The 25,036-nt window shown below is 38.7% G+C and overlaps 2 protein-coding genes across 2 annotated transcripts in view; both read right to left on the bottom strand.

Annotated features, from left to right (window-relative positions):
* Positions 1–2,678, bottom strand: part of LOC129748120 (guanine nucleotide-binding protein G(s) subunit alpha) — a 123,811-nt gene extending 121,133 nt beyond the window's left edge. Inside the window, exon 1 of the mRNA XM_055742613.1 lies at positions 2,149–2,678. The gene's annotated coding sequence lies outside the window, so the exon portion shown is untranslated. The remainder of the gene's footprint in view (positions 1–2,148) is intronic.
* Positions 2,679–11,321: 8,643 nt separating this feature from the next.
* On the bottom strand, positions 11,322–24,688 carry LOC129748119 (malonate--CoA ligase ACSF3, mitochondrial). The gene is made up of 4 exons (XM_055742611.1): positions 24,532–24,688; positions 23,680–24,352; positions 13,376–13,468; positions 11,322–13,315 (listed from the first exon to the last, which is right to left on the bottom strand). Exons 2-4 carry the CDS (start codon positions 24,089–24,091, stop codon positions 11,826–11,828), a joined length of 1,995 nt encoding a protein of 664 aa, XP_055598586.1. The 5' UTR covers positions 24,092–24,352; positions 24,532–24,688; the 3' UTR covers positions 11,322–11,825.
* Between the last annotated feature and the right edge of the window lie 348 nt (positions 24,689–25,036).

Raw genomic sequence — 25,036 nt, 5'->3', positions numbered from 1 at the left:
TTAGGGAAAAACAGCAAATAACACTTCAATTACTTCATGCAAGAACTAATTCCTTCCTTTATATTTCTCTTTCCTCTCCTTTTCTCTTTCTTTTATTTTCATATACCCCTGCGCATACGATTCGGAGTCATATGATGACTTGACCCCGAGACAACTATCACGAAACCCATCACACATACAAGTGGAATTGGGGCGGAGACACGAAGCAGACGTTCAACAGACGACGACGAAGGAAGGAAAAACATATAAGATAAGTTAAAATGATTCCTTTAATAACACAAAAATCAAATGTAGTTAGATGCGTGGGGAGTATGTAGAGGCCAGTCTCGAACCCGCCCATGTCCTTCCTCCAACTGGTATCGGGAGGGGTTGGTTTATTATCTTGAACTGCATTTTATCCATATTCCATGGATATAATGAAGTGCTTGATGGTTTAACCAACGTCTCAAGATCGCTTACTATTCTACGCTGCCTTCTCTAAACTTTAAATTTTCTTCTCCAAACTATTCTAATTTTCATTTCCAGCGTCAGCTCCCCGAGCTATTTAAACGCCATAAAAAAAAAAAAAAAAAAAAAATTACATACAAACTTCATATCATCACCCCACCGCACTTGTTTTCAAGCGCCGTGCTCCGTCATTTCCATTAGTAGTTCTGCTCTTCCTCCCCCGAGAAGGCCTTATGCTAATCTTGTTTTTTTTTTGCCTAGCCGCCCCGTTTCAGTATCATCAGCTGCAGCAGCAACAGCATCAACATTAGAGTACCACAGGCAACGCACAACCTCTACAAGCCACCACCGCCAGAGCCAGAACCAGGTTTACTTTTTGGATTCTGATACTGTGTGGTTTGGTTAGGTGTTTCGGTACCCATCAAGTACTACAACTAGGTAGGAACCTACCTAAATACACTGTGGAGTGATACCGCGCGCACGCACAGCACCCATAATGTAGCGCGGCAGCGTATGTAGTTATATTTGTTAGTGGTACCTACCTATAAAAGTTACCTAGAAGAGGGGGATTCGCCACTACATAGATTTCTTTGATCATCGATTCTTTTTTCTTCTGTTTTTCTCTCTTACTGTTGGTTGGTGCTGCTGCTGCTGCTGGCTGGTACGCGCGTGGGACCTTGGACGTATGTTAGGTCAGCGTCAGCAGCAGCTACTAAATACTGATACCAATCAACCAACTAGCTAGCTAGAAGAGTAACTTGGCCTTTATCATTAGTTTCCATGTAATGGCCAGACCATTAAAGCTTAGAGTGGGTAGCAAACAATGAAACAACTGAACCTGACATTGGTAAAAATGGTAGGTGTTATCTTTTTAAGTTGATAGGAGTTGGTAGGAGAAAACCAGAGGACATTGCAACATTACAAAGTTTTTAATATTTGATAAGGACTTCACTAAACAGCCTGTAAGAAAAGATTCATATTCCAGTTTTTCGTCTTCTCGACATGAGTATGAGCGTGTAGTTATGACACTCTACCGATCATTGTATCATACATATCCCACTTTTCTCACCGCCTTCGATATAACGAACGTGCAAAGGCCATACACTTGGTGTTTTCCATATGTGTCTCAACACCATCAGGCCATCTTCAGGTCAGTGTTGGAGTGCTTCATACCGTTTCCCACCTCGGCAAGTAGTCGCCTTATCATTGTATTTTGAGGATTTTGCTATTGGAGAATGTTTTATTGCACACTCACGGACGGTGAGCACGCACCTATATGTGTATTTCGTGAGCGCACGATTCTCATTACCCACGAAATTCCCAGCAGGTTGTTGTGTTGGTGCAAACCTTTATCCATGGGTATTTGTGTTTCAATATTTCAATATCTTGATATTATGAATTTTCCATTTTCCGATTTTACACCCTATTGTTCTACCTTTGGAAAAGTTCTACACAAACCATACCAGAGGCCATGGGATCTTGATTTTCTTCTCCCGAACTGAAACCAAATCATGCAAGACAGGTCGGTCACTTTCACAGAACCTCTACAGACCACCTTCGTCAGAAAGACTGAAAATCATTCTGTTTGCTTTTTTTCTGTCTTCAGTCAGGGCTGAAGAAAAAACTACATCCAATATTGACAGGAACATTACCACAAGAGAATACACATATAGAGCATTTTGGGAAGGAAAAATTACACACCCTCTCGGCTTATTTTCCACTTTTCACGGCTCAAATAGGGCCAGCAGGATATCCAATCGGAATCATTGATTGCATATTGTGCACTGCTACAGCCTCCACACCGAGCGATAATGCAAATTCCGTAGCAGGGAACCCCGGGAAAACCACCAGAATGCTGGCCCGCACAATAAAATCCGATAATAGTGATGATAGCTTCTCAGCAGTGGTGGAACCACTTTTTTCCACTTGCAGCACACCCGCACAAATGAGATGTCGCGGACCAAGGCGAAGGCCTCGGGTTGGAAAATTATTCCAGGAGCTTCGCGAAAAGGCCAAACTACTCTCAATCCCGCAGCCGATCACTGGCCAATTCTAGCGCAAAACACCACTCGAATCTGGACCCGTCGAACGCGACTACGGATTAGCGATTCATAGGCTGCGAACAAGTGGAAAATTCAATTTTTCCACCAACTAACGACACGACTTACTTCACGAGACTCAGAGCAAGAGCACAGAGACAGCAGCAGAAATTTTTGCAATTGGATGTGAATGGTAGGTACCCCCTATACTAAGGCTAAATTTTCTCCCGTATAGTCGTCGTCCGTAGCTGAGTGGAGACGTCCCTGTCAGGCTGTCTAGTTCTCATAATATTGCTCTACTAAAAGTGAGACCGTCTCGCTCGCTCCGAACCTGTCAGCGAATGGCTCCGGACCGCCGGATTGTGGCCCGGCTGAGTGGCAAGAAAATTCCACCGACTTCACTAGCTTTCAAGCTCGCCCCTCGGATCGATTCTGCTCAAGCTGCTTCTGCTCGACTATGTCAGCCAGCAGCAGACATGATGTCACTTGTGGAGCAGCGAGTATGTTTTTTGGAAAACGGTCTCATGCGCACTAGGGGACTCTCATTCATGTATACCTGCGTACCGTCCGTGTGGAGTCCGGAGAAAAAATTGGGAACCAACAGCTCTCATCAACGATGTTCCCTTTTATGATTTGGTATCGATACCGACGAATGGTTGCCTCCGGCGGTCGAAGCTGGGACGCAGTCCGGGTAGAGCAAAAATTGATTTCTTCTGATTTGAATGATTCGTTATTCGCACGAAGATCTAGTCTTTCGGTAGCTTCTGCTTAATTAATTCATAATCCTCTCTGTAATGTTCCTAAACAAGAATGGCTATGGTAAAAGCACTAGTTATTGAACAGGTCGATCGAGATATCGAACACTAGTAAAACACGAACCAATTAAAACTAAATGCCATCTTTATGCCATTATTAAACTTTTTTTTCTGCTCAAAAAATTCTCCAAGAATTTCGGACTTTTAAAGTCACAATCTGAGAAACTAAAACTTTTGACGTGCTTTTTAGACCGCATGTAGGAACCAGATTTTTTTAATCGTGAGAAAAATTGGATAAAACATTTAAAATTCACTGAAAATTCCATGACAGTCTTCTTAATGATTTTAAGAAGAGTGACAGCTTGCATTATTTACGTATAAAGATTTTCCTAGGATTAAATTTTAGCTTTTTGGTTCCTTTTCTACTTTCCCTACGTGTGCTTGGTGGGTGAGAATGGGCTGTTATTGGCGCAGCCTTCCCTACTGGGAAACCTCGTGACTTAAAGAGTTTCTAAAAAATGTGTGAGGCTAATTTTATAACTGCCAAAAATATCTCATGGGTAATTTTTATAGTTGTACTTACAGTAGGGGAGAGTGGGGTATCGTGGGCCATGGGGAAACGTGGGCCACTTTTAATATCTCAGATGTGTGTTGAGATAAAAATCTCGAACCAATTGTCATCGCCGTCGCTTTGCGTGAGCATATATTTCTATATGTTGTTGACTTAAATACGTATCATATGCTTCTTTTATTTATCAAACAAAAAAAAGTTAGAAAAATTTACTTTCAAAATTAAAAATACACCCGCTAATTGCATCGATGGGGAACCTGAAGTTCATAACAAAAATATGCTCATATGCTTATGATCTTAGTTTTGTCATGATCTTTCACGTGGAAAAGGAATTTTTGATGTAACATCAATAAGGCACAAAAACGCAACCAATTTGCAAATCATAGATTGTGGGGAATCGTGGGCCACACATATTGAACCACCTATATTTTTATGTTTTTATACACATTCAGAACTTGAAATACGTTATAACTATATGTAAAAAATTCTTATGCCAAATGAAGAGTTATGAAAAATATTTTGTCCATCCTATATAAGAAATTTTGCCAAAACGTTCGCGAGCCAGGTTTTGGAATCTATTCGATCATACACAGCTTTCTTTTTTATTTCATCATCTGGAATCGCTTTAAAATAATGAAATGAATTATGAAATCACAGTTTTAGGTCAACTCATAAATTTTGCATGTTATTTGGTCAATTTGGATTTAGTGGCCCACGATTCCCCACCATTTTTCAAAATCCAAAAAATATTGCTTTTTTTAAAACAGTCAGAATTTGGGGAAAATAACTTATTAAAATTTAAACAAAAATATCTTATGATACCTTGAAAATGTAGAAAACCATGCCATTTTTTGTTTTCATTTTACCTTTTATAATAAAGAAGTTATGGGACAACGAAAAAAAGTGGCCCATGATTCCCCACTCTCCCATACCATTTCTGCTTGCGTCGGCAAAATAGAGCTTTTGTTTTGGGGTTGCCGAAGATTCGACTGCTGGACGGAGTTGCACTGGCTAATCAGTGACCGGGAACGGTGTTAATCACGGCATGTCGATGTTGGCGAAACTCAGTGGTGATGATGTAGATCAACAGTGAATCGGTCTTGGTGACCTGAAAGGGGTTGTAACGGGCAGACCACTGATCCATGTCCTGTTCGGGAAAACCTTAATCCTGGTTCCGTGGACTCTCGACGGGTTCAAGCGGCAGTTCAGCTGGCTATAACTAGAAGCGTTGTGGAAGATAAAAAGGCGTTGAACGGTTATTCAACGAAAAAAATTAGCACAGTTATTCACACACAAAGATTTTTCATCTTTTTAAAAACGAGCACACGATTTGAAGCACACGCATAACTAGCTAGATGAACCTTTGCCGTTCTGATAATGAAGGAAAAAAATATGGAACAGTTAACTCTTATATAGAAGGACACTTCACGTGTTACGTGTTATGCAGTTAAGGGAACGTACAGACAAATAATAGCCACTGTGAGCTGAATTTTGCTGTCACAATGTGTATTGCTGTGCTGAGTAACATAACAGATAAATAAAAGCTACTGTGGGCTAAGAATTGTTGTCACTATGTATAATGCTATGCTGTTAAATCAAACAGACAAACAAAAGCCTCTGAGGGCTGAGCTTTGTTGGCACTATGTGTTATGTTGTGTAATGTAACGTAACAGACAAATAATAGCCACTGTTGGCTGATCTTTGTTATCACGATGTGTAATGCTGTGCTGAGTAACATAACAGACAAATAAGAGCTACTGTGGGCTGAGCTTTGTTGCCACCATGTGTAATGCTGTGCTGTGTAACGTAACAGACAAATAATAGCCACTGTGGGCCAAGCTTTTTTGCCCCGATGCGTAATGCTGTGTAACGTAACAGACAAATAATAGCCACAATGAGCTGAGCTTTGTTGTCACCATTTGTATTCCCAATGTGGGCTTAGCTTTGTTGTCACGATGTGTAAGTGTAATGTTGTGCTGTGAAACGTAACTGACAAATAAAAGCCACTGTGGGCTGAACTTAATTGTTAGGATGTGTAATATTGTGTAGCTGAGGTTGTACCTCTGCCCGCGGTTTTCACATCAGCGGTATAGTGTTTGGGGGTATGCTGGGGGTATGGCGGTTTACCATTTGGCAAATGGACCTAAAACGCGGCATGACTATTGACGGTTTGGTCGATTTGGCGGTTTACTATTTGGGAAATTGCCTTGTTTGGCGGTGTTATTTTCTGCGGTATGAGTCTTTTCGCGGTTTGTCTTTTTGGCAATATGCAACATTTCGCCGTAAGATATTTGTTCAGAAATTATTGAGCAAATATTGTACCCAATTCTTTTCTGGTTTCGAAACGCAAAGCGAACGACGGTGCATCATTCGAGTTCGAACGCACAGCGTGAGGAGGCAGCCTCTTAGCTCTGGTCTAAGTTTCTAAGACCGTCCCGTTATTTCTAGGTTTACTGAAAGACCTAGGAAGGCCCCGTGTTTCTAGGTTTACCCAAAGCTAGGGACAATCCCCTAGCCCGGTCCGCAACGCGAAGCGTAAGGCCATATTTCACCCTAGTTCGAACGCGCAGCGTGAGGAGGCGGCCTTGTAGTTCTGATCTATGTTTCTGAGACGGTCCCGTTTTTTAGATCTACTCAAAGATCTAGGAAGGTCCAGTGTTTCTAGGATTACCCACAGCTAGGGATGATCCTCGTAAGAAACAGACCGCGAGGTGACTCAGTTGCCAACTATACATACCGGCAAATAGACTTATTCACAAATTGGGAGACCGCGTAGTGTTACAAACCGCTAGAAGGCAAACCGACAAAAGGGTCATATGCCAAATGAGAAACCGCCAAGTGTTACAAACCGCCAAACAGGTTAACACGCGAAATGTCATACTGCCAAAACGAGTACCGCGAATTGGTAACCGGGAGCTGGGATACAATCGTAAATGAAACGAACAATATCATTAGCACTAAAAAAATCCTCAACCTGTATTGACATATAGCATTGTGATATTACATTGTGATACTTTACTAACAAAATATAAATTTCTCATACGAAAATTATAATAATTTATATACAGGTTGAGATATAAATGAGCACCTAACAGAAAGAGTACAATTCGTGAAGCTTGGGAATGCGAGATCCAGCGTATTCTCGGTTAACAGTGGTGTACCACAAGGGAGTCACTTGGGACCCCTTCTTTTCATCACTGTTATGAACGAGTTCCCCGGAGTGTTGCGTGACGTGTATGTTTTGATATACGCAGATGAACTGAAAATGTTTCTTCCAGTTTGAAACCCCAAGGATTGCTTGACTCTACAAAACGCGGTATATAGGTTCTCTGAGTGCTGCAGCACGTTTGGATTGAAAATTAATGCCTCAAAATGTAGAACGATAACCTTTTCTCGGAAGATGAATAACATCTTGCACGAATATCGTTTCGAAAACAGCTGTATCATTGCTAGAAAATCGTCGGTGAAGGACCTAGGCGTTGAGTTGGATGCGGAACTCAATTTTTCAAAACATATTGAACAAGTCGTTGCCAAAGCAAACTCCATGTACGGTATGGTAAGCAGGATTTGTCACGAGCTGGACAACCCTTACACCATTGTTTCGATTTATGTTGGCCTTATCCGAACTGCAATCGAATACGCCAGTATCGTACATAAAACAGAATAGAACGAGGCCAAAAACGATTTCTGAGATACGCCCTAAGTAACCTTGGTTGGCAGGACGAAATGCCGGAATATCGAGCCTTATGTATGCTGGTAGGATTGGATGCACTGGAAAATCGTAGGAAATCAATCGACGTGTTGTTTTTTTAAAGATCTTAACATTGGAAAATATTTTTCACCGTATTTGTTGTCACAAATCTCACCTAACGAAGGACGTAGCAGTTTGCGCAGCATAAGGCCGTTTCAGCTAACAATCCGTATCCAGAACTACGCTCGGAATGAACCTATTTATAGAATGATGGCGCTCTACAACGCTCATGCTAATGTGATAAAGCTAGAAAAGTCCAGAGAACAAATCAAAAATAGATTTAAGTTAGCGTATTCTTAATATTTAGTTAAAACTAGTAAAGAGTAAAGGCTGAAGCCTAGGATCGAATAAATAAATAAATAAATAAAAATCATCATCATCAGCATGAATGAATGAATACTGAATCAATTGTTTTGAAACGATCATTAAATACAGTCATCGAATATAAGTGGGATGTCCTCATGATTTTTACTCCTCATGCTATTTTTCTCTACTTTTAACTGCCAACTAGGCAGACCAACTGGGTATACTCGTGAACGGAATTCCTGTCGAAGATTCATAACATGTGAAATGTTATGAATTTTAAAACGGCTGTGTATGTGATTGACTCATTTTCTCAAATAATACTATCACACGTAATAAATCCACGCCAGAACAATTTATACGAAGCCATGGTGTCGGGTATGCGGTGATTTACACTGAAGATTTGCCTAAATAAAAATCTAAAGGATGCAATTTAGCGCACGCTTTGGCGAAACTGCGGTGAATCCGTGCACATGTGGTGGATTATCTACATCAGTGGTTTTCAAACTTTTTTCGTTCACCGCCCCCTTTTGATAAATTTTGGAGCTCAACGCCCCCTTGAGTAAATTTTTGAAAAATCTAATGAAAGAATGCTAATCGGCACCATAAATTGTTTTTGTAATTTTATTGTAGTATAATTTGAAACGTTCAAAAAAGCATATTTATAATTTTTCATAATTGACATGAGAGAACCGAAAATCCAATGCATAACCATCAAACGTAGCAATACATAACTAAAAATTCATTCAAAATCAAATTGCTTCAAAAAGAGACGAAACAACAAAAGTTGAAAATCTCTATAATCAAGACAAAAAAAATTGCATCAAACAGCAAGACTAAAATTTTAAAATAATAAATTTTTCAAAACAAATACCTAATAAGCATTGAAAACAAATAAAAACAAATCTAATAACAAACTGCCAATCTTAATTTCGGTTAACAGGATTCTTTACTAATTAAATTTGCCTTTTTGTTATGCACAAAATAGTTACTGTCAATTCGGTGAAAAAGCATAAAAAATACATATTATTTATGAAAATTGTAGACTTAACTTGAATACTGTTTCTTTCACGATAGGTTCCAACAACTTAATTCCGACAATTTAGTGAAATTTGAATAACTTTTGATGTTTAATCATGAAAAATTGCCGAATTTCATTTATTTATCGATTGACTTAAAAACCAACAAATCAAAACTATGAATAAAAGTTTCTTCGGCTTGTTAGCAATCTTCTTTATCATTCCCAAAATCTATGATCAAATCTGTGACGCCTTTTAACACAGATCCTATTCGGAAGATTTTTTTTGTCAATTATAAAGACAATAAATTTTGAATATTTTCAGGCATTGTCATCCAAAATGTTTGCTTTTTAGTACAACCTAAAATAATCTTGTAAAACCTGATCAATTTACAGAAATCTGTCACAATTAAAAAAAAACTGTCCGTGATTGAGAGTTACAGAGACAAAAACTTGCTTCTCAGCTCTGTAAGTTTACGGATATTGACCCTAACCTGGTTTTAATTTGGTTTTCAGAATTCTTTAAAATCGTTTAATTGCTGGGTATTGGAGGTACTCGTTGTCATTTCAATTCTAAGTTGTTCTATTACTTATAAAAAAATGAGAATTTAAAAATGAACTCACCGCCCCCCTGAGCCCTTCCAACGCCCCCCAAATTTAAAAGTTGAGCTCACAGCCCCCCTAGAAGCTCTCAACGCCCTCAAAGGGACGGTAGGGACCACTTTAAAAATCACTGATCTACATCATCCAGAGCCCCCACCCGCGTCCACGGATGCCTTTATCCGTAGCAAACTGAAAACAAAATGAGCTATTAATGGCAAAATGATAGCAAAATTTATTTTTGAATTATTTAATGAATTTTTGAATTTTTGAATTATTTAAGCAAAATGAGGTTTCATTATAGTATCCATGTTTTGGAAGTCAGCTTCCAAATACCAAGCAAAATAAAAAAAGCATCGACAGCAAATGATAGCACTATTTGGTATTGATTGGTAACGACTACTTTAAAAGAAGTATCATTAAGGTTTTATTTATTTTCATAGCGCAGAAAAGTGCGATCTAAGAATTGAATTAACAGTTGAGTAGCCGATTACGGCCCCCCTCTTACTAACCCAAAGTTAGGAAAAATACTACCGCACATAAAATCTTTATAAGTAAAATGCCTTAATAAAACCATTTGTAAATAAAATAAAAGTGCGATCATTGAATAGTATGAATAGTATGATTGTTTTTCGAAAATTTGCAGGACAGGAAAACAAGTATTGTAGTCGTCCATGAGGTTTGGAACTCGAAACTTTTTAACTCAGTTTGTGGCTACCGCCAAAATAAATGAATTTCGAATAAGCCCTCAAACCTCAAACAATGTTGCAAATTCCACCCCAATCTCTAAGTTCCTTTATAAAATGAAAAAAAAATATATTCACTTACCCGAAGTGTTCGGCCTTGTTCGTGGTTATCTGCTTCATTTTCCCTGCTTTTGCTTGATCGAAGATATTGTCTGAACTTATGTATAATCAGAAACAGTCGCTGTTCTTGTGTACTTAGTACCTGCTTACGGTTTCTCTCCTTTCATGCGCCACGGTCATGAGTAGAACTGCACTGATTACACTTATTCCTGGGTCTTACCTTTTACAAAGGGGAGTCCGGCTTATTAGGATTACATACATAATTTTTCTTTTCAAGTTGTTCCTTCTTTCTTATTGCAACCTGCAGTAAAATTTATCACTTCTTTTATCTCTTGATCTTAACGTTTCTTGCACTCCAACCTCTTCCGTAGACAATTATTGCACTTCTTCGACCTTTGCCGGAATCCTTCTCTTCAGAGAAATTCGTCGACCCTTTGCTCAATATCTGGAGCACTCCGGAAAAAATCTTTTATCCAATCCAATTTACACCATGTTCACTAGATCATTTTTCCAATAATTTAAGGCATAGTTGTCGAGGCTCTTTAGTAAAACGTTCAAATATAACTTACATTTTTTTTTTTTTATTTACAACTAGTTTATTAAAGGCCTTTTACTTTTACAAAGTTTAAATGTGCCGAGGGTCTTTGTATCACTGGTTAGTAGGGAGGGGGGCCGTAATAGTCGCGGCGACTCAACAATATAACTTACATGTTTTAGATAATTTTTTGTATAAACGACAAAACTCTCCTAAAAATTGCGGATTACTGTATTCGCAGTATTCTATTGTTTCGACCTTATATCGTCACAGCGATGTCATAATGGAAGCGATTGAAAACTTGACTCATAGAACCGCGAATGAGTATTCTTCACAGTTCGCCATACAGAGTGTGTGTTCTAAATATTAAAACTGATTTATTCCTGACCATGCGAACATGCGCAACCATAAGAACCCAAACACTTAAACCTCTCTACTAAAGGGACATTATTTCGAATACGTTCAGACTGATGAAAGCATTCATTGCTGAAACATGTTATACGCGTAAATTGATCGAGTTTTATTTGTCTCATAGACTATTAGACAAACACTTGCTTTTTAGTTATTGCTAAACACCGGCGATGCCCTAAAAAGTTCGTTATAATATTTGATAATGTGTAAGACATATGTAGGTTTTGCAATGCAAGTAATGAGGATTGATTCTTCACAGTAACGGTCAATATTTGAGTTCCAAGTGTAAGCATAACACAGAGCTCATGAATACACTAGCTAGCCATTTAGGGATAAGTCGAACAGTCCATTTTAGTATGCGTGCTCTACATCTAAATCCTAGTCTCCCGGCTTACGATCCACACATCGCGATTTTATCGAGATCCGGTGTCCAATGACTAGTAATAACATGTTCTTGTGAGTGTGATGCGCTCATACACTGCTGCCGAACTAGCTTCCAGCACTTGAAAGTCGCAGTTATAAAACGTAATCGTAAATATTTTAAACATATGGAACACAGAGAAACGGAAAATCCTCGCTGAGGATAGGCTTATTTTACGACCTTTTTTTGAACTTCCGGGTTACTCTGATCGTACAGTTTAGCGCTAAGTTCCTTTTTGTTTATCTTACCCATGGCGTTTCGTGGAATTTCTTTGACCAGTTTGACCTCCTTCGGAATCGCCTGTTTGGGTAGCTTGCTTTCGAGCCACACCAGAAGATGAGGGATACTGAAGGTTTCGGCGTTCTTAACACTTAGCACGGCAACAACCTTCGAGCCCCATGTCTCGTCTGGAATCCCTAGAACGGCTACATCATTCGTTTCCGGGTGTTCGTGAAGAGCGGTTTCAATCTCTAGGGCAGAAAGTTTGAATCCTCCTGATTTTATAACGTCGACAGATGTTCTGCCCAACATTTTGATTGTTCCGTTTGAGAATTCCACTGAATCACCCGTTTTAAACCAACCGTTCTCAAATTCGGATGCAGTTTCTGCTGGCTTTTGCCAGTACTCTTTGAAAACTGATTGACCCTTCACGTAAAGTTGCCCCGTGATTGGTTGATTTTGTTCATTGACTTTAGCATTTGGAGTAGGATCCCAAAATCCTTCAGATGGTTTTCCTTCTAATATAAGTTCCTTTTTGTGTTCGTTATCGACGATTTTAAGTGAAACTCCTGGAAGCGGTAAACCTACACAGCCTTGTGTTCGTACTCGAGTTTCGTCTTGGATGTAAGGGTTGGAAACGGCCATTCCGATTTCGGTCATGCCATACCTTTCCAACAGATTGTGACTGCTGATTTCATGCCATCGTTTGAATATCGTGCCAGGTAATGGAGCTGATCCCGAAATCATGAGCTTTATCTTATTTTTGCAGTGAGTTTTTACATAGTCACACATTCTGGCATTTTTCGCGAAAACATTGTCGTACTCTTTGATCAACAAACCGTACATTGTAGGCACACCCATGAAGATATTGATTCTCTCCTTGGTGGTCATATTCACGTTCAATAAGTAACTCCACACATTGCTGCTGTCAAACTTGGGTAACATGACGCATTTGGCCCCCTGGGAAAGAGGTAAGTTGAGGGCATTTATTGTGCCGTGGACGTGATTCAGTGGAAGGGTATGAAGAACGGAATCGGTGCTGCTAAATTGCCAGGCATGGGCAAGTGCGTTAAACTGGGCATCAAGATTTGCAAAACTAAGGACCACTCCTTTCGGTTTACCGGTGGTTCCGGAAGTGTACAGAATCAATGCATTAGCATTGCGATAAAATTCCCCATTCAGGCAACCTTCAACAACTAACGTGTTTTGCAACTGTACCAAATGCTCTCGTTTGGGATCCAAATAGGAAATTTCTTCTTCCGGTTTAGCATCATTTTTCAGCAAATCGTGGTGTACCAGAAGAAGCTTTTTGTCTAGTTTAGTAGCTAATGGTTGTGCAATTTTCTGAAACTCTGGTGTAGCAATAATAAGAGATGCGTCGCAATCTTTGATATAGTACTCCAATAGTTCTTTAGGATAGCTGGGGTTCAACGGAACGGCTAAAAGATAAAACAAAATCAGTAAACCATATTTATTGAAAATGTAACCAAACGTCTTACCAACTTGTCCCGAAAACCAACAGGCCCACTGGCTGATAACGTAAGTTGCATTGTTGGGACAAATAAACGCTACTCGTGACTGTGATGCGCTGCCTGTAAAAATTGAAGAAAAAAAAGTTAATCAAGTAATAAAATAAATTGATCAAAGTCAGTCGAACTCTTGCAAATTCGTTATAACAAGGAAATCAAATCTATTTCAGATTCAAGTGAAAAAAAACAAACCGCAGATTATAAAAATTTGGTTTGCGGTTAAAAGTGCACAGAAACAAACAAGTGATATTTTTTCGGGCTTTTGTTTTATTTGACAGTGATATCAGATACCCAAGTGAACGGATAAAGTTCCTCGTTGTCAAGAGAAGCATCGAGTGATTCTTGCTGTTCTACAATAAAATTGAACGCGATAAAAGAAATAAATTAGAGCAATGATGTAGCTCAACAAATGCCTTTCACATGAAACTAACGAATTAGTAATTGGAAATGTCAGAATGATCAAGTTTCTACGGAATTAAAAAAATAAAATTTTAGACAGGCTACACAATTAAGCTGATTTTTTATAGACGACTGGGAGATTATTATTATTATTAATATTTATTAAAGACCCTTTAACAATTGTCATTCGGGTCAAAAAACGACGACTGGGAGAGCTTTTGATAATTTTTAAATCGATCGTTTTTATCAAACTTCTTCAGTCTTTCGTAATAAGCCGATGAAAAATAATTATTGAATTATAAGTTCATTCAATTTTATTTAAACCAGTTTTTTTTTTGAAAGACATAAGTGAGTAAAAAAAGGTACCTTATGTTTTTTTAAACATTAAGTTGAAGATAGGAATTTGGATAAAAAAGATCCTCAATGTATTTTGTTAAAAGCTTTAACTGTTTAAAATAAAAATTTAGAAAACGAGAAATACGAGTTGAAAATTATAAATCTAGACAAAAATATTTTCAGAAAGCGAGTACCTATACGTATACCTGTTACTGGACTTAGATTCAAGTCTTTTTTGGGTAATACATTGTTGCTTTTCAAGGTTAATGAGGAACAGGTTTATTACGCCAAACAGCATTTCATAACGGAACGCAAGTGTCTGTTTATGTTTTTTTTTTATTTACACCTATCGTATGCAGTTCAAATTCCAGTAGATCGATTTTTCGTTAAATCACATAGTAAAATATCTAGATATGACTGAATACATGAATCTTAGGTCGTTAATATATTTTACAAACACCCATCTTAGCTCTTTATAAAAAAGGCAAAAAAGAGCAAGAATTCGCGCGCTCCGGCCGGATTAGCAAAAGGTAATTTACACTTCCTTCGGTGACATTCAAAATGAGACAGCACCGGGTCGGTGCTCGGCCGCTTATCGCTTCGAATTTTGTGAAACGCAATACCATTCATTTGACGGGGGAACGGATTTTTTTCTTGCTATGACTTTGTGTTGTATTTTTTCATTCTTTTATTTAAGAGCATAAACAACTCGAGATTCCACATTCATTTTCAAATTGGCGTCGCCAATTTGCGATATTCGGTTTCGTGTGTGACGCCAGAGTCAAGCCCGTAAACAGAACAAAACAGAAAAAGAAAACAAACGGTTAACTTGCACCGGCAGCACAAATGCTGCGAGGCTGGTTTAGCTAAAAATAAACATTTTAATTTGTTTATGGTTTCTAATCAACACCGAATCGAGTGGGCCGGGTCAGTCGGTTCGGGGGATTGATGATGCAAAAATTAAAAAAAAAAACGGCGCAAGGTATCATTTCGGACAAGTTTGCACATCTCTTGCTTTATGTTTGATATGGTAGGAAAAGATTGCTTCATTCACAACAAAAACTAAGAAAGAAAACGAAAAATTTAGCATGAAAAATCGTTAATAGAAACATACAGAAGAAAAAATAACGTAAAATATAATAACTATTTCTGGCATCACTGGAGGAGGATTTTGTGTTTTTGATTTTTAACGGCGTGTTCGTAAATAGATTTTTTCTATCGAAGTGATTTTTTTTATCGATGCTGGCGTTCGTAAATTCCAAACAAACGTGTGCAAAAGCATATGGAAAGTGATTTGACATCTTCCAAACAAATCAATCGACTGATGCATCACCCAAAAAAAATCAATTTACGGGCACGCTCTTTTTTTTTTAATTCAAAATTAAGTATGACCGAGGTTCAAAACATAGTTCGATTCTATGAACTTAAAGTTAAGTACCCTTTTTTCCTCCTTGCGAAGGATCAAAACGGAGTTCGAACTGCGAACTCAAAATTGATCCTTTTTTTTTCCTTCGGCGAGGGATCAAAGCTGAGTTCGACCTTATGAACTAAAAATTGAACTCTCTTTGTTTATGGACTGAAAACACTTAGCGAGTTCAGTTCGAACCAGAACAGCAACCAACGAACACGTTGCAAAATTTGGTCGTCCCGGAACATTTACCGGAAGACTATGAAGGAACTTCATAATGGAATGCATGTTCACCGTGTCAGCGTAAAATTCTGTCTGTCATTGTCATCATACGGTGAGCGGCTTGGAATGTCCGGAAACTTCCGGATGTTGTTTACTTCCCGTAGGAAGTAACATCCGGAAGTTTTCTTTGACCGGGAGTGTCAAAGCTTTCCACCGCTCTGCAATTGCAATGCAATGTACCGGAACAGCAACCCGGATACAAAAAAATTTAATCATCCTTTAATTCCCTGAAAATAAGCTACCCTCGAAAAAAGGATAAATTCGAGTTCGGCTGCCGAACTTAGTATTAAGTATGCCTATCAGAACTTAGTTTTGCTATTGCCCAGTCAAACTCAAAGTTGAGGGAAGCCACCGAAGTGCTGTTTTGAACCAAAACTACTTAATTTTGAGTTTAAAAAAAAGAGCGTGCGTAAATTATTAAACCTAGTGGGGGAGATAAGGGCAAAATGGCCACCTTAAGGAAAACGCTTATTTAACCATAGAGAACAGCTGTAATATGTGAATTACATCATTGTTTTGTGTTCTATTGCCTAATTGGATAAAACTTGAAAAAGTAGATGAAAACGTTTAAAATGCGTTTTAAAATTTTTTGCCGAAAGCTGAAAACCAGTCACTGTAGGGGCATAATGAGAACCACCCTGGGGCAGTATAAGCACAACTAATCAAGGCACGATGAGCGTTTTCTGTCGGGGAATCTAGCAGCGAATTCGACTCGATGAAGTCAACTGAATAATAGAGCTACAGCTTGACGAAACAATGAAACAAGATTATTTGGCCTATTGATAAGGTGTCGGAGAGGTAAACGAGTCAAGCTGTAGCTCTATTATTCAATTGACTTCATCGAGTTGATTCGCTGCTAGATTATACGGCAGAAAACGCTCATCGTGTCCTGATTAATAGTGCTCTGTTCGCTCCAGGTCAACAAATTTAAGTAAAAACGCTTCTTAAAATTGATTTAAGTGAAAAATTGAGAAACAATGTTCAAATCATGTTGCAGTGCGTACATTTTAGATCAAGATGAATTAAAGTTCATAAAAGCTTATTAGCACCACAAGAATTATAATATTTTTGTCACTTGAGAACCTAGCTGGTTATTATTTAATATTTTTGTGAAGATGAAAACGATATTTCTTTTTTGGTGAACAATTAATCAAAAATAATATATTCCAAGATACCTAGCTCTTGAAATTTTTCATATAAATGCCAACGGACAATCTTTTAACAAACCTTAACACCATCTACTGACAGAAAAGGTCAACATTTCTCGATAATTGAATTTTTCACTTGTACCCCTCGTTCCGGGGGGTTCAAATGCACTCTAATATGCTTATGTTCAAATTTGGAATACATTTGCAAAATGCACTCTAACATACTTTCACCTATTTTTGGAGAAAAGCTATGCCACTGACTCAATTTAATTGAGAACCTGACTCGTTTTTGCGCATTCAGATTCCTCAATTAAAAGTAATAATCTTCAATTAAAACAGATAACTTATTTATCATTGTTCCTGATTATTGATTCCAAATTCCACGGAACAGTGCTGAGGATATTGCGATTAAGGGTTTTGATGACTTGGCCAAATATTTATTTTGATTAGGATCCTGATTTATGTTATAATACAGATTATTTTACCAAGCTCTTAATTTAATTTATTCTAATTCATCATTAAGAATTTTAAAACTATTTCATATCAGGAAATGCTATTTCGTTTTTTTTTTTCAAAATCAGTCCTTTCGGTAACAAAAAAAAGTAGAAAGTAGTGTTTTCTAACTGTCAATAAGATTTAGAAAAAAAAATTCAAACCTGTCCACGTGGACATCCGGGGACGGGGTACGTGTTTGCCAAACGTTCACGTTTGTCCACGCAGGGGGAGGATGGGGGTCTAAAATTTCATTTTTCTATCCACGTGGTATCTGAACGGCCCCCAAAGAAAAAAAAAAAGCTTTGAATAGCGCATGACGACTCTGATACCGAAAAACCGTGCTAATTCTGGAGAACCAAGACCACGTAGAGAAAGACCTCAGTGTGTTTGTTGTGCAAATGAACCCTCAAACTGCTAGTTATTTCCGACCGTGTAATATAAATTGTTTGTTTTCCTTGGCGTGTTTTACTGAATAGTTGCATTTCTGCCGCAGCATTTGATGGTGGCGCTTTTGGATTTTGTCCGTCGATTTTCGCAAGAGTTCCGAATCTTGTAATGGATAATTTTTGAATTAATACTATAGGTAGTACGAAACAACTCCTCATGAAAAGTTGTTTAAGAAAATACGTTCTTTTGTATAAAAAGGGAGTGCCCTGGGTGATCGTTATGCCCTTATCTCCCCTAAGCTTCTTTTTAATGAGCGCACTGCGTTTAGACTGGTTTAAAAAATATTCAAAAAATATTAGAGATTAATTCTCTCTAAACAAAACAAATTAGAATAAGAGATTTACTTTGCCAAAATTATTCATGTACTTTGGAAAACTTGATTCTTGATATGATTTCTTCGGCGTTCTTCTAGAAGCTCAATGAGTCTGTCGGCCATCGAAACGCTCTACAGAGACGGATCACGGATCAGCTAACTCTTGTTGGTATTACCGGTCCGGTGAAGATGATGTAGTTCGCTAATACAAAGAAAAGGTCGGCGCAGAGTCAAACCGAGAGGTGACCAGGATAAGGATCAAGAAAAAGACAGTATATCATTTGCCTGTACATCGAGCAAAGCAACGTTTCAGTATTCAAGAAAGACGACGGTAAAGCGGGCCACAGACTACACAACATTTGTACAAATGCGATGAAATTCGATGAAATTTTGCCGCTGTGAGCACGATTTGCATAGTGTATGGCACTGCTTGAATGAGCGCCCAAACGGTTGGAGTAAAATCGGTCGGGATCGAAATATTTTGTACAAAACATTCTCCCAGCCGGGGTGGAGATGGTTTTTTTTGTTGCTGTTGCTGTTTTCGCGAGCAATCATTTGTGTTCGCGTGAAATATGTTTGTATAGTGTGTGGGCGAGCATAGATCAAACAATCGACGCGGAATCATCGAATTTGTACAGGCCAATTTGTGTAGTCTATGGCCCGCTTAAAGCTGAAGTAATCTAATACCGTATTTTTTTTCACCTGGAGGCAAACTAGAGGCAACCTAGGTTCGCTCTAACTGCTGTCATCGTGCTCATTTATTGCTCGAGAGGCAACCTAGGTTCGCTCGAAAAAGGGACGGAGTCGCCCTGAGAAAAAAGTCAGTTTTGCGAGAAGTTCACCAATACTCTCAACGTTGTTGTCAAAACATTAAACAGCTGTTTTTGGCTGAAAACAAAACAGTTGAAATAATGAACAGGCAAATGATTATTGCCGCGATTTTGAACCTCTCAGCCAAGCAAAATCGTACTATCTGCAGTCCAGTGCAATCCGGACACGAAAAACGGCAATCCGGATGTGAAGAACCGAATGAAGGAATCCAGAATGGAGAACAAAATGACAGCTGAATGTAAACATTGCGCTCGTTCTCACGCACACCTATACGTATGGAATAACTCGAAACCCGAAACTCGCTTTTTTATTCTGACGGTTCGAGAGCCAAATCCGGAATCAAAAAAAAAAAATACGCCATAAGAATGCAAAAGATTATGTGGACGATTTAAAGCTACCGATAGCTTGTACGAAGTTGGATTCTAAGTCAACGGTCAGTAGCTGGTATAATTACTGCTGGTCAATGATTTCATAACCAAGACATATCATAAGATCTGGAGGTTCATCAGTGCTGGAGGTTAGAAGAGAAAGTGAATGTTTCAACTGTCATGAGCCTGCTGATCTTGAAGAGAAAACAACCAATTGGTAATTAGTGGATGCACGTACTGGTTACGTGACAGGCTGAACCAAGGCAAGATCGAAAGCTCATTACTGAAGAGAAAGAGGACGCGTCAGTTTATGCCAATGGAGAATCTCAGCCCAAAGAGAACCTCGAAGTATTCTGTTGGCTACGTTCTGTGTTAGCATGCGAAAGGTCCTTTTCAGCCCAGCATATTCAGAGCAGAAGGTCCACTCGATTTCTTGCACGCAAATCTATGTGGTCCAATTTAACTCCAAAAGGGTTTTCCTTCACTGATCCGTACCGAAAGCTGATGTCGACAAGACTATCAAAGTTTCAAGGGCAAGGTAAAACGACAGACGGTGTTTCATAGCATGGAAAAAGACGGAATCCCCACACCCCCAAACAAAATGCTACGGTACGGTAAAAGACGGTCGTGGAGAAGCCAATCGCAATCCATCCAGGACCATGTAGTCCATGACGTTGGAAGAGACCGGTCCAAGCCAACTTGAGAGTTTGCGGATGCAAGGGGATGTCTCAAACTCCAAATCAGATGACACTTCCATTTGAGGCAAAATCCGGGGAAGGCTTTTTCGATTGCATCGCGAATTCAAAATACTTTGAAATAAGGTACAAAATCAGTTTAGTTCCAAGATCAAGCAAGATTTTAATGACCGTTCTGAGCGGTACAGAACGAGGCTGGAGGTTAAGCTACTTCCAGCGGCTCGGCATTAACTACAACGAGGTATCGACGACAGTCGTCCTGTACTCCACAATGCATTACTGAATGGCCCTTGTAGATCAGCATGATTTGGAGGTCTAGCAGACGGACATATACTCAGCTTCTTGGCAAAGAAAGTTTTCAAAGGAAATTTAGAAGGAACAACCGATTGAAGCGTGTTTTGAACCTACGCTAAAACATAGTAGTAAAGGGTGTCCACGATGACATTGCCACACACAAAATTGATTCGCAAAATTCAAGTTTTCATCAGATTGACAATTTTCAGGGATTGAAAAATAACTATTAACCTTCATTTTACTATTTTACTCATATTTTATTTACAGTCCATACACAAATGCCCGCACCTTGGCCTTAACTTCGGCTATAAGATTTTTCACAACCTGTGAATCGACCGTTTTTTGCATGTAAAACCATACTTTCTTCAGTTCCTTTGTTCCTCGACTGTCTTCACTACCTTAGGTCGTTTAAGAAGGTGATGCCAGAAGATTGTTAGGACGTTGAGGGCCTTCAGAAGAGGAAGCAGCCACTTCTAGAGGCACTCTTTCATGTACACTTGTCCGTTCATCGTGTCCTGGGTCACGAAAGGTGCACTCCGCTTGCCGCATATGCAGATGGCTTGCCAAACCAGGAATTTATTCGCTAATTTGGACATGTTCTGAGTGCGGACATGCTCTGGATCGCTGAACTTATCCTTGGCCGTGAAAAACAGGTTGACGGGGATCTGTTTGAAGTCGGCCTTCACATATGTGTTAAGTTCGGGGTTTTTGGGGAGCAGTAAAAACAGGTGTTATCGGTTTGCTGGTCCGCAAGTAAAGAGAGCGATAATCTTTTCTTTTATTTTTACATCTGTTCTTCACATAATTTTTTCTTCCTCATATTGGTACCACTGACTAATGCCATAAAAGCCTCGATCTACGAAGGGTTTCTATTAATTAATTTGTATTCAAAATACGCTACGCTGCAGCATTCAACTTTCGTCAGCATGTTGAGGTACAACTACATATTGGTTGCTGAAGGTCTCCCATACTTGTCGGAAGATTGAGAAGAGACGAGATGCAAATGTAAACATAGGGCCCTATTACATAAGACGAGTTGAGTAACTCGACTCGACTCCAGTCACTGTCGAGTCGAGCGAAATAAGATTTTTTCACGTTCATTTTCACAGGAAGTTTTTACATAAATTAAACCAGGCGTAATGATTCTAATGTGTAAGTTGTAAGTATTATTCAGTTAGATTACTTAAAAAAAGGCAATACTGAAAAAATCGTTTCCGTCTTGGGAGATATTTTGGTTCACCTTGAAGCTAAAGCAACTAATCATGGATTTTTTTAACAAATATAGTTGAAGCCCGGGCAATGCACTAAATTTTTCCATAATAAGTTGCTTTTTAAGAGAGCTAGACAATGTAAATGATGGTATACCGATTGGCATAAAGTCGCTTGGCATAATGCCGTTTGGCATAAAACCGTTTGGCATAATGGCCGTTTGGCATGATTGGAAAGACGGGGCTGTCCTAAAATGATGGATAAAAACTTCAAGCCTCCTCACGCTTCGCGTTTAAACTAAAATTATGTATGGTCCTTAGGCTTCGCGTCGCGAGCTAGAGAATTGTCCATAGATTTGGGTAAATCTAGAGACACGGGCTTACCTAGGGAACCTGAAAACTCTTTAAATTGACAAATAAAACTAATGTATTTCAACTTTTAACAACATTCAATGTAATCTTATGGGTTTTTACATTTTTATGCCAATTGATCATTACGCCAAATGATTTTATGCCAAACGGCTTTATGCCTAATGACTTTAGGCCAAACGGCGCAAGACCATCCGGTACAATTGTGATCGATGTTTACTCTTGGGCTCGAACTCACGGACATCGGCTCAGGAAGCAACTGACTTGCCAACTGAGCTATATCACAAGCCCCTTATGTTTTAAAGGATTTAAATTTGTTTATTTATTTGTTTATTTGTCTGGGATTTTAACAAAAAAAGGATTTAAAATTTTAAGGGAATATTCAAATCGGTTTAAATAATTGAAAATGGAGATTCATAAACATTTGTGAAAATGAGAGATTACTGAACTTAACTCGTTTGAATAGAATTTATTGGAAAACTAACAAGATTATTTTGTTATCATAGCATTCAAATTGTTAAGCGAAGAGATCAGTTATACTATACCCTTATTCTATTATTTGAAAATATTTAGGAAATTTCTAAGTAGATCCGTGGTTTGCCGATAAACCAATGAAATTCCGAAGTTTTTTTTCGGTACTCCCGGTTTGCTAGCCATTCTGCAGGATTCATATTCAGAATGCAGAATCGACAACAATTACCTAGTTGGAATTCACAATCATATTTCTAAATACAACAACAAACCCAGATTCGGGAGTGTATAACAGAACTCACAAGTTGATACGGAATCAGAATTTCAACTTTCAATTTTAAAATTTCAAATCAAGAATTAGAATCAGAACTGGGAATAGACTCAACTAAATCAACTAAGTAGGTATTCTTCTAACAGTAGCGAATATAATACGATAACCAAATTACCTAATAATTAATGAAACATGAGTTCGTTGATAACGTTTAATTCGTAATTCTAGATAAAACTGGTTCAAAATTTATTGAATGCGCAGTTTTTTGGTATAAAATTGGGAGAGTAGGTATGCATTCATAATTTGTTATTCAGATTCGGGCTTCTCATCCTAAAAACTCAGCGAAGAGAAAGATCAAGCCAGCCAAAGGTTATTTAGCTCGAAGCTTCCTTTTTATTATAATGGAGACAGCCTTGCTAACGTGGGGTAAGAACTGGAAATCAAAATGTTTTTCTCAATAAAATTATACTTTCTTTAACATTTCAACATACCTAATTAGATAGTGGTGTTGATTTCAGAATCTATCACTTTTTTATTTGAATGTGGTTTCACACATTAAGGACCAAAGAAACCTACTGCGAAAATACAAAATTCGGCTCTTCAATCTCAGAAATCACTGAACCACATTTTACAAACTTAGTTTCTAAGAATTTCTGATAGTGTTGTGTTTCATTTAGTTGAATATAGTTTCCTTAGTAAATTTATTATAATTGAGTTATCCTTTAAAGTGTTTTAATAAATTATAAATTACAATTGCTAATTCAAAGCATCGTTTCAAATAGAAAATTCGATAAAAAAAAATCTCATTTCATTTTTGTAACATCTTGTGACACTAAACAAAAAAAATAATTTTTTTATCAAAATTTCTATGACTTAGCCTTGTATGATTCTTTTTTCAGAATTGTAAATTTTGTGTTTTGAGCAGGAAAAAAAACTTACCGCAACAGTTAGCGATCTGGATGGCCAGCCCCTTAACTGCTTCGTATATCTGAATGAAGCTGTAATCACCGGTGTGATCCCGGATGGCCGACTTGTCCCCGTACAGCAGGGCCTTCTTGAAGGGCGGAACGACTAAATTCCGGTGCGTTTCCTCCTCGTACAGTTTGGTCAAACGCTGCAGCATGTCGGCATGCATCACCTCCGGATCGACGACCGGTGGAAGCTGATCCGACGATGGCTGCTGTTCCACCTTTCCGATTTGAGTCGACAGCGACCGTCTGGCGGCCGCCATCAAGTATTGTGTAATCAGCTTGCGGCATCCAGCATTTTCGATGGATGGAATGTTGGCACTTCCGAGCGAGACCACCGCCTCCAGGCAACTTTTTGCCGTCAGAAATCTGGACATTTTCATTTGGATTGTACTGGGGGCATCCGCTAAAACCTAATTCTGATGCAATTCGGCCAAAACTTTCTCCACTAAATACACTTTGCACAGATGCACTTGAATGTCAAAATCTTCGCTCACCGCACTCCGTAGAAAGACTGAAATGTGCTCTTCGGCAGACTGCAGTCTGATGTTTTTTTCTTGTTTATTTCAATGATGACTAGATGCGGCGCCTGATCTCCGATGACGACTGACGGTCGACGGGATGCTAAACTGGTCTGCTAAAGACTGAACGAACCAAAAAACTAAAAAAATAACTTATTGCGTATTTGGTGACGTGATGCTCTTGCTAAAATTATCCGAGACTTTTTTTTTGGGACCTGTTTACTCGTTACGCTGCCTTGTGCGTAGAAGAATGGCTTGCAAAAAGTGACCACAACACTGATTTGGTTCTTCGTTTTACACACCGACACAATCTTTTTACCGAAATCCGCGAGAAGGAAATAAACCGGTTCAAAAACTTCCTCTGAACTATTTTGGACTTCCGAGAGCACTTATCGCAGTCAACGGTGAATCAGTTCTGCTTCTACTTCTGGAAGTTCAATGCGATGCGATTCGAGGGCGATGCGATCATTTCAGTCAGCGAATCAAAAAGAAAAAAGGGAGTTTAAAAATCTAGTCAACTATTTGAAAGGGATGCATGAGTCAATTCAAGGCAGCATACACACTCATCTGGCGCAACCCCTTATAGTGTAGTTTTGATGCGTTATCGGATAAGACTGGGTTAACTCCTTTTTCGTGTACAGGCCTTGTACCCTTTATAGGGTACATAGGCTTTACGTCATATCGTCGGGTCAAATTTACACATTATTTGAAACGTTTGCGTTGTGGAGATGTGAGCAGTTTCAAGCGTCAAGTAACGTTGCATGCAAGGAATACAATATGCAAATATAATGAGATATTTCTCAACTA

Source organism: Uranotaenia lowii, chromosome 2 (genome assembly GCF_029784155.1).
Source record: "Uranotaenia lowii strain MFRU-FL chromosome 2, ASM2978415v1, whole genome shotgun sequence".
NCBI lineage: Eukaryota > Metazoa > Arthropoda > Insecta > Diptera > Culicidae > Uranotaenia > Uranotaenia lowii.
This window is presented reverse-complemented; position numbering and strand designations above follow the sequence as displayed.

Coding starts and splice junctions, on each gene's coding strand:
- LOC129748119 (XM_055742611.1), bottom strand. CDS start 24,091: ATGAAAATGTCCAGATTTCTGACGGCAAAAAGTTGCCTGGAGGCGGTG. Junction 13,469..23,679: donor CCAGATCGCTAACTGTTGCG/GTAAGTTTTTTT, acceptor CAATTTTTACAG/GCAGCGCATCACAGTCACGA. Junction 13,316..13,375: donor TTGGTTTTCGGGACAAGTTG/GTAAGACGTTTG, acceptor TTTATCTTTTAG/CCGTTCCGTTGAACCCCAGC.